The sequence below is a fragment of the Pinus tabuliformis genome, chromosome X (genome assembly GCF_031772625.1).
Source record: "Pinus tabuliformis cultivar Carrire ecotype Pingquan chromosome X, CPIR1, whole genome shotgun sequence".
Taxonomy (NCBI): domain Eukaryota; kingdom Viridiplantae; phylum Streptophyta; class Pinopsida; order Pinales; family Pinaceae; genus Pinus; species Pinus tabuliformis.
Window position 1 is genome coordinate 596,185,728 of NC_142308.1, and position 10,516 is coordinate 596,196,243.

The 10,516-nt window shown below is 42.3% G+C and overlaps 1 protein-coding gene across 1 annotated transcript; it reads left to right on the forward strand.

Annotated features, from left to right (window-relative positions):
• Positions 1-620: 620 nt before the first annotated feature.
• On the forward strand, positions 621-7,206 carry LOC149141430 (uncharacterized). Its single transcript, XM_089447827.1, has 2 exons — positions 621-2,503; positions 6,962-7,206. Exons 1-2 carry the CDS (start codon positions 883-885, stop codon positions 7,030-7,032), a joined length of 1,692 nt encoding a protein of 563 aa, XP_089303953.1. The 5' UTR covers positions 621-882; the 3' UTR covers positions 7,033-7,206.
• The last annotated feature ends 3,310 nt before the right edge of the window (positions 7,207-10,516 follow it).

Below are 10,516 nucleotides of genomic sequence, written 5' to 3' on the forward strand. Positions count from 1 at the left end.
TAATGGAAAGTCTAAATTTCCACTTGTAACTACCAACCAAGCTATGAAATTGATCAGTTCTTGGAAGAAGTATGTTTTGTTATTTTTAGGAGAAAAACCAATTTGTATAAGAGTCAATGGGAGAAAGACATCCCTAGAGGGATGTAATAAGGAATAAAAATAGAAATTGGACAAGTTGTTACAGGAATACAGGGGAGTTTTCCAAGAGACTAGAGGGATACCACCCAAGAGGTAAGTGGAGCACAAGATTCAACTATTATTAGACTCTTTGTTGCCAAACATTGGGTTGCAAAGGTAATCTATAATAGAATATGATGAGGTGAAGAAGAAATTGCAATAGTTGTTTAGGCAAGGTTCCATTCGACCAAGTATCTCACCATGTGGGTCACCCATCATAATTGTGCCTAAGAAATATGGATATAAAATGTGCAATGATTACAGGGCGTTGAAAAAATAATGCTTGAGAATAAAAACCCCCTACCAAGGATAGATGGTATGTTGGACCATTACATTAAGAAAAATACTTCATCAAGTTATACTTAAAATTAAGGCATCACGAGGTTCAATTCAGAGAAGAATATACCTAGAACACTGCCTTCAAGTAGTAGACGGAAGGATGCAGCGGGGAAGGAACTCGATCCCTGGACAAATCCTTGAACCTCGAACAGGGCTTGGGTGAACAGCAGAGGCCAGTTTTACGCACAGCTGCCTTCTCGAAGCTTCCCATCAGCTCCTTGCAACTGGCAGTTGGAGGTTATTTCGCGTTTTGGTCTTTCCTAGGGTCGATAAAGACAATTTTTTTATCACTGTCAACTGTCAGCTGTTAGCAGTCTCCGTTTCTTTCGGTCTGTCGGTGGTCTCTCTCCTTCGTTAATAACAACCATGGTTAAGCCCTCCGAGTTTCTTGCACTGGACCCAGACGTCGAGGACATTCTCTCCATGTGGGGCAAAGAAATCAACTCACAGAATGTGGACTATTATTTTGGATCAGTAGATTCCCCCAGCTTGGCGTCAGCTACACAGCCGGAGATCCTTCAGGTTCTTTCCCAAGTTCAGGCGCCGGACAGAGAGCTCCAGCCAGAAGATTTTTCGACCGGCCCTTCTCATCAAGCGATAGAGACAGATCTGAGAAGGGCGTTTGCGGCATCAAAGCCTTCGGAGCCAAAGGGTCTTTCTCTGAAACCACGGTTTCCAAACCCTAAAGGGCTCGAAGAAATCTCACAGCTAGGGTTTCCTGCGGACGACGAGCATTCTAGACCCCCAGGCGCTCCAGGTTCGCTCACGAGGGTTTCTCTCTCCCGAGATTCACAAGGCCTCCCCGAGGTTCAGCCAAGCGACCAAGGCACCTCCTTAGCTGTCGGACCGGCAGGAAATGATGGTCAAGGGGCTGAAACTTTGTCCGCCGGAAATGTCAACCTGGTTCTTTCAGGACAGATCCCGCCCCTATGGGAACCAGATACCATCTTGGGCTCAGCTCAAATAACATCCGATAATACCGAGGACTGTGAAGGAAGAAGACCGGGGGGGGAATGCTCAAGGCCAAGAGGCACGACAAGGAAACAGAAAAGACCTATTGGTTCTCAGATAATAGCGGAGAATCTGGTTCTAGGGATGGAGGTTTCGATGAGAGAAGCTATTGCGGTGGCTGACTGCACTTTGGTAGGAAGAGTAAGAGGTAAGCCATATTCATCAGTTTTTCTTCAAGAATGGGGGGAAAAAAGCTTCACTCCAGAAAGACCCGTAAATTTCGAAGCACAAGTTCTAGCAAAAGGATGGTTTAAGTTCAAATTTGAAGACAAAGACACGGCGGATTGGGTTCTGCAGCGTTTATGGCATATTGATAACATCCCCGTTCTATTCAAAAAATGGTCTCCATTATTTGATGCTATCAAGGAACGTACTGACTCTTTTCCTGTCTGGGTACGCGCTCCGGGTCTACCCTCCCTTCTATGGACTGAGGAAGTTTTCAGAACAATCGGCAACCGGCTGGGGGAATACATGACTGCAGACATGTCCTTCTTAACAACAAACAATTTGGCAACCGCGCGTTTTCTTGTAATGCTCAAACCAAGTGGGGGTTTGGCACAAAAGGTAAACCTTCAATTTGGCGAATATGTCCATGAGCAGCTTTTAGACTATGAATACCTTCCTTTTAGATGCCATTGGTGCCACGAGCACGGCCATTTAGCAAAAGATTGCCCCCATAAGAGAAGAAGGCGACATTTTCGTAGGACTCCTGCTCATAGAGCAAATGCACAATCCGATGCTCACATAAGGATGGAGCAGGACTTGCCGGAGCCACATGAACAAATGAATATGGAGGCAGAGGAGACCGAGAAAGAACCATCGAATACAAACGCAAAGTCTACAAATCTGGAAGCAGAAATTGGTACAGACCAGGCCGTTGTGGAAGGGGCCGTCGAGGTAACAGCCAAAGTCCCGGAAGCAGAGAAATGCTCGGCTGAAGGAACACTTCCAAACCTATCCGACGATCCTGAGAAGGGTAAGTGCTCGGGGACTCCCTCCTCTTTTATTTCTCCTGTGTCTTCAAATGAAAAATGTAACATTGCCTCTTTGTCTTATCTTGAAAAAAACTTAAAAATTGTTGACAATTTGGGCGACCATTTCTCTGAGCCAAATGTGGAAACCCTAACTGAAACTCTGCCCCTCCTGGATATAAACTGTGAAGAAAATTGGCCCCCTCTTCCTCTTCCTGTGACTCGGACCCCTTGTCCTTACAATCTGCGATCCCAGGGTGGGATCCAAGTGATTCAGGAGTCTTTAGGTGGGCTGGGCTTGATTCCTTCACAGACAAAATCCAAGAACAAACGAGGACGGAAATCTGATCTATTCAAGGCAAAACTCAAAGCAAAGATGGATATTGCAGATGGCAAACAATTCTCCATCCAGGGGGTCCTTAGAGCAGCCCATCCCCCCGAAGGAGTTATCAAATGATTTTTACATCCTGGAATTGCAGAGGTTTGGCCAGCAAACCGAAAAAACTGGCCCTGAAAGATTGGATTCTCAACTCTAAAGTAGATGTTATCCTACTGCAAGAAACCCTTGGGAAGGCCTCTGAGATCGAACCTATGCTTATGGCTCTTCTTCCAGGGTGGTCCTTCTGCGCTATGGATGCCTTTGGTCATTCGGGGGGATTAGCAATTGGGTTCAAAGATGGGAGAGTTAAAGTTCTCAATACTTGGGGGATGAAGAACGTAATGGGAATGGAGATAGTATCCCCTGACTTCCAGTTCCCAATCTCCATTATAAATATTTATGGGCCTTGTCAAGGCAGGGAATTTTTCTGGGATTCCTTGATGGCTACATCTATTATGAAAACTCCAGTGATGATTCTGGGTGGTGACCTAAATTTCTCTCTAGGTCGTGCCGAAGCCTGGGGACCCATGGCGAGAGAAGATCCACAAACAGAATTTTTCCACAATCTCATCTCAGCGAATAATTTAGTTGATCCTCTCCCGATCAAGCTAAAGCCAACTTGGCGGAATCGAAGAGTTGGTGCTGACAGGATAGCTAAGAGGCTTGATCGCTTCCTCCTCTCAGATCCTCTTTCTGCTAAAATTCCCCTTATCAGACAGTGGGTTGATGAAATTGGGAATTCCGACCATTTCCCAATCTTTCTAGATCTTTCTTCTCCTCCTCACAAGCCCCCCGCCCCTTTCAAATTTAATCCAGCTTGGCTTCAAGATCCCTCTTTCAGTGAATTGTTTAAAAAAACTTGGATTCACCCAGATCACAATGCAGGAGCGGAGAAAAGCTATTTGTTCATGGAAAATTTAAAAAGAATGAAATCTGCAACAATCTCTTGGGCAAGGGATAGGAAATTGAAACAAAATGAGGAGCTAAACAGTATTAGGGAAGATCTGAAGAAAAAGGAGAGTTTGGATTCTGATGGATATTCATCTCAAGAATCCAAGGAAAGAATTCTTCTTCTGGAGAAGCAGCAAACCAAAATTCTTCTGGAAAAGGAAGAAGAATGGAGAATCAAGAGCAGGGCAATCTGGCTTAAGTCTGGGGATGAAAATACAAAATTCTTTCATAATTTTGCAAAAGGAAGAAAATCAATAAATACAATTTGGAGCCTTAAAAATGAAGAAGGAAGAGAGGTCAAGTCCTTTTCTGATCTCTCTGGACTAGGGAAACGACATTTTCATAAGTTATACTCTGATCAGAGAGAAGCAACTATAGCAGAAATCTTCAAAACGGTGCAATGTTTCCCCAGATTCATTGAGGAAGAAGAATCTGAAGATCTTTCAATTCCGGTCACCAAGGCGGAAACTGAAGCAGCCATGAAGCTTTTAGGCAAAGACAAAAGTCCAGGTCCTGATGGTTGGACTATTGAATTGTTTCTTCATTTCTTTGATTTAATTGGAGATGAGATATCCGAAGTTGTAGAGGAGTCCAGATTGAAAGGAGATATTTATAGACCATTTAATTCAACATTTATTGCTCTCATTCCTAAGAAGAACGAGCCAGAAAGCTTTGATGATTTCAGACCAATTTCTTTGTGCAACTGTATTTATAAGATTATTTCAAAGGTCATTGCCCTCAGATTAGCTCCAATTCTGTCAAGGAACATATCTATGGAACAATTTGGGTTCCTAGATGGCAGACAAATTCATGAAGCTATAGGGGTTGCTCAGGAGACAATCCATAGTATCAAATTAAAGAAAAAGAAAGGAGTTGTTCTAAAAATTGACCTCTCCAAAGCATTTGATAGGATTAGCTGGCTCTACCTTCGAATGCTTCTTACTCATGTGGGATTCAACTACCAATTTGTCAGTTGGATCATGGGTTGCATAACTAATGTCAGCTTTGCAGTTCTGGTCAATGGAGCTGCTTCTTCATTCTTTTCTAGTCAGAGGGGCCTTAGACAAGGGTGCCCATTATCACCACTTCTGTTTCTCCTTGTGGCCGAAGGTCTTAGCAGGCTGATCCATAAAGCCAGAAGTGCGGACAAGGTAAAAGGTATAGAGGTAGCCATAAATCTCTTTATCACCCATCTTCTTTTCGTCGATGACATATTGATCTTTACAAATGGAAATTCCAGCGAATTAAAGGAGATAAAATGTATCTTTGATCTCTTTCTTAAAGCTACAGGAATGCAGATAAACTCTATGAAATCACAAGTTTGTTTAGCAGATGTGGACAGAAGGGAAAGGAGCCTTATAGCTGATCTTTTTCCGTTTCCTAGCCAATCCTTGGATGCTCCTTTCAAATATTTGGGGTTTTGGCTAAAACCTGTCGCCTACAGAAAAGCAGATTGGAACTGGATCATAGCAAAAATTGAAGCTAGAATATCACACTGGAGCTTTAGATGGCTATCCAGAGCTGGTAGGCTAACTCTCATCAAGTCGGTCTTGCTAGCCATTCCGGTTTACTGGGCCGCTCTAACTTGGATTCCTAAAGGAGTAATGGAGAAAATCAGGAGAATTTGTTGCAGATTTCTTTGGGCTGGTTCTAAGGAATTCTCTGGTTTACCGTGGGTGGCTTGGGACAAAGTGGCCAGATCAAAAGAATGGGGAGGTTGGGGGATCAAAAGACTTCCCGAGTTCAGCACCTCTTTAGCTGCAAAGTCTGGCTGGAGGCTTATAACCACAGAAAATCTATGGACAAGGGTGATCAAAAGGAAGTATATCGATCCAACGCCCTTGGAAGATTGGATCCGGAGTCAAAACAAGAAGGCTAAAAACTCATCTGTAATTTGGAAGGCCACAGTGGATGCTTTCTCAGTGATTGAGCAAGGTTTAGCTTGGAAAGTGGGAGATGGTAGACATATTAGGATCGGTAGAGACCCTTGGATCGGGTGCAACGAAGCATTCGCCTTATCTCCTGGGCTTCTTCTACATCTTGATTCCAAAGATATCACCTCATTAAATCAGGTGGCAAGAGTTGGACAGTTTTCCATTTGGGGCCAGGCCTGGAAGGATGATGAAGAATTAGGGCTAAATATCAGATGGAAGAATGAATGGACAGGTTTTATAAAAGAATTAAAACGATCCAATGTTAGGATCAAGGAGGAACCTGATAGGTTAATGTGGGCTCACAGCAAATCGGGGGGATATTCACCAAAGGAGGGCTACTCTTATCTTCTGGGAAAGAAAGGTTGGGATGCTCCGGAATGGTGGTCCAAAGCATTATGGAAACTTAAAAGCCCAGCAAAATCAAAGCTCTTCCTATGGTGTATTCTAAAAAAGAAGGCTCCGACATGGGAAATCCTCCAATCTAGGTTTCTAGTTGGCCCAGGGCGTTGCCCCCTGTGTAAGGATAATGAGGAAACTTTAAATCATCTTTTCATCTCCTGTCCCTTCTCACGGCAGATCTGGGCGGAGGTCACTGGGCTTCTCAAGGTCATTGCACATTGGGGAAATGAGCCTCTAGACGAATCCTGGAGGAAGTGGTGGTATACATACTCAGAGGGGAATATGCGGAACCTTCCGATTATCTTCTGCTGGGGTGTGTGGCTCGTGAGAAATAAGAGCCTGTTCCAGGACCAAATTACTCCGCCTTCCGCTATCGCCTCTAATATCGCAGCCATCTATCATACTCTGCCTCCCCCTGAAGCAAAGAAACCCAGAATAAATCAAAACAATCTCATTTTTCAGGAGGACATCCCTTGTGGCTTCTTCGACGGAGCCTCTCAAAATAATAGGGCTGGCGCAGGCTTGAGTTTACACATCAATTCAGAACACATCCTAAAAGCCTCAGTTGGGTTGGGCCCAGGAACCAACAATTTTGCAGAACTATCCTCTTTGCGCCTTCTTCTTTGCTGGCTTCAACACAGACACATCAACACAATTCAGTTATTTGGGGACTCTCTAAACGTTATAAATTGGGTCAATGGATCTGCTGCTTGTCAAAATCAAATTCTAGTGACAATTGTTGAAGAGATTTTATTCCTAAAGACTCTCTTTAACAGGTTTTCATTATGTCATATCTACAGGGAAAGGAACGAAGAAGCCGATCAGTTATCTAAGGCAGGTATACTACAGGATCCGGACAGCTGGGCGATAGAAGAAATTTTCCAGGGGCAATCAGTCAGATCAGACTTGCCTCCTTATGATCAGTAGTACTTTCTCAGTATATGCTCCGCCCCGTTTTTGTTGGCTCATATCAGATTTTATATCTCTCTCTGATTGTACTTTCTGTATATATTCCTCCATAGCACTTCTCGTTTTTTCCGGCTATTTATTTCTCGGCTTTCAGTTTATCAAATTTTGTAAATTTTGCTCTTACACAGTGCTGATGGACACTTTTTTCTGACTGTAATGGAGTTGTTTTCCAATATGGAGACTCCAGTTTTTTTTGAACTATTGTAACAAATGGATTCACAACCTCCTCTCGGGAGGTAGACTTTCCCAGTTTCTCAAACAGTAAAAAAGCTCCCTGCGGGTCGAGCTGTGACTGCTTCATTAAGCCCTGCGCGGCTTAAGAACTACTGGATCAAAACTTTTATTATTATAATAAATACTGCTTTTTTCCCTGGAAAAAAAGAACACTGCCTTCAAAATGAGACAAAATTTGTATGATCTGTTAGCCATGTCATTTGATTTATGCAATGCACCAGCTACATTCATTAGGTTAATAAATGACATATTGCACCATTTTATAGATTCATATTTTATTGTTTATTTAGATAATATATTGGTATAAAATTCTACTTTGGAGGAGGAGATCTCAATTTTAATGCAAGTGCTAGAAACATTAAAGAAGCACTAGTTGCTAGAAACACTCAATAAGTGTGAGCTTGCACAATAGTATTTGGTGTATTTAGGATATGTGATTGGTGGAGGAGAGCTAAAGATATATCCCACCAAGGTGGAGGCCATCATGAAGTGGTAAATTCCTAATGATGTTTCTAAGGTTAGGAGTTTCATTGGGGTAGCATAGTACTTGTGCAAATTCATGGCCTCATTTTCAAAAATAGCATCACCACTTTAGGACTTAACAACGAGTGACAAGAGTTTCCAATGGAAAAAGGTTTAGAAAAGGTACTTTGAGGATTTAAAGCAGAAAATCGATCATGCATCAATTCTTGCATTATTGAACTTGCAGTATCCCTTTGAAGTGGAGACAAATGCAAGTGGGTATATTATGAGAGAAATGTTGATGTAAGGAGGAAGGTTTGTATACTACCATTCTAAATTATTTCTTTGGAAGGTTCTCAATTCCCTAATTATTGTAGGTTTTAACCCCATACAGAAATTACCTGCATAAAAATTCTAAAACACAAAAAATAAACAATGCGAGAGCATAACACATAAAACACATATACACAGATATTTTTCCCTGGATCCCAAAACTAGGACTACCAGATTGATTTTTCATTATGTTCCTTTCAATGTTACAATATATATTTATACATGCCGAAGCATCCAATACCATGAACCGAAAACCATCGCGTCCAAAACCATGGACGAAAACCATCGTGTCCAAAACCATGTGCGAAAAATAATGCACAAAACCATAACGTAGGTCCGCCCAACCTAATATAGGGTCCAAAAACAAAATTTTCCGGGGCGCTACCCCAAACCCCATAGAGTGGGGTTACTTGTACCCCTCAAACCCCTTGTGACGCCCCCGCTACGCAATCAGCACAACGAAGGGGGGGCTCCCCCCCCCCTAACCCCCCAGTTCACTACGTGGGCTAGTCGTGGAAAGAATAACACAACCCAACATTCTCCCACTTGTTGTTTTATTTCCACAGGGGGCCACAAGAGAGCTTAGTCATTTATCCAGCCTTGCAATGCCCATTGTTTCTCTATACCAAGAGAACTTCTCAGAGCTCACAGATTTTGTCAATGCATCTATAGTATTCTTCAAAGTTTCCACCTTTACCAGCAACACCTTTTTGTCTTCTATCATATCCCTCACAAAGTGATACTGAACATCAATGTGCTTTGTCTTTGAATGATATGCAGGGTTCTTTGCCAAGAAAATTGCACTTTGGCTGTCACAATCTATCCTTATAGCTCCCTGTACTACCCCCATACTTGAACACAATCTCTGCAACCAAACTGCTTCCTTGCTTGCATGAGTGGCTGCCATGTATTCTGCCTTTGTAGTTGATAGTGCCACTACAGATTGTTTCTTACTCATCCAACTGACTGCACCTCCAAATAGGTTAAACACATACCCACTTGTAGATTTTCTCTAATCCAGATCTCCAGCCCAGTGCGCATCAACAAACCCATGAATATCCAACACTCTGTCCAATCCTGGTCTTCCTTGGGAGCACAAACCATAATCACTAGTGCCACGCAAATACCTGAAAACCTGCTTCACTGTTGTCTAGTGCTCCTTCCCTGGTTTTGACATAAACCTGCTCAATACTCCCACTGCATGTGCAATGTCTGGTCTAGTACAGACCATCACATACATCAAGCTACCGAATGCACTTGCATATGGAACACGGGACATGTCATCTTCCTCTTCTTGTGTCTTGGGACACTGTTCAGCAAATAACTTTACATCTACAGGAATAGGAATCTTCACAGGTTTACTATCCTGCATATTAAACCTCTGCAATATTGTCTCGACATACTTCCTCTGGTTTAACCAGAGCTTCCTCTTTTCCCAATCTCTTTTAATTTCCATGCCCAAAATATAGATTGCAAGACCAAGATCTTTCATGTCGAATTTGGAGGAAAATTGGGTATTCAAATCCTGGATAATTTCTTTGTCATTTCCAACCAGCAACATATCATCCACATACAAGACCAGATAAATCACACCGGTCACCAATTAATTTAAAATGTTGGCATTATGATGCATGTGTTGTACTTGATGGCAACCCACTTGTAGCATAACAACTTACTTGTACATGGTAACTAGATGAATCTACAAAAGAGATATCAGATGTGACATAATGCATGGAAGTAGTATTTATAGATGTGATGAAATGCAGTTCAGTTCAAAGGAATCCGTTCAGAAGTAATATACAATGGTAACTCTCTCAGATGACAGTTCACAGTGCAGTAGGTTGACAGTAAAGAATTACATACCAGACTACAAAGAATGAAGAAACATATGTATACGCAGGTTCACCATTGACCAAGCTGCATATACACGCAGGTTCACTGTATACAAGTCACATATATGTACACACGCAGTTTAGCAGAAGGAAAAGCGCGTACACCTTGGAAAACAAACTTTCTGGTCCATGGTATTTTGATCCATGGTATTGGTCCAAGGTATTTGGTCTGAAGTATTGACCCTGGGTATTTGGTCCAAGGTATTGGTCCTCAGTGGTTATGGTCTATGGTATTGAGAAAGGCCTAAAACTATATAAGGAACAGAAGATCATTAGGCCAAGGCAGACAAGCATTGAATATTTGATAAAGTGTGAGATCCAGTATGCAGGTTATGGGTTTATGATGCTTTGCTTGATCTGAGCCAAGGAGGAACCTTAGCAGTTGATGGAGGACAAGATCTAATGATGGATCAAGATCTTAAGGCTTGGAATGTATTATCATTATGTGGTTTGATCATGGATAGA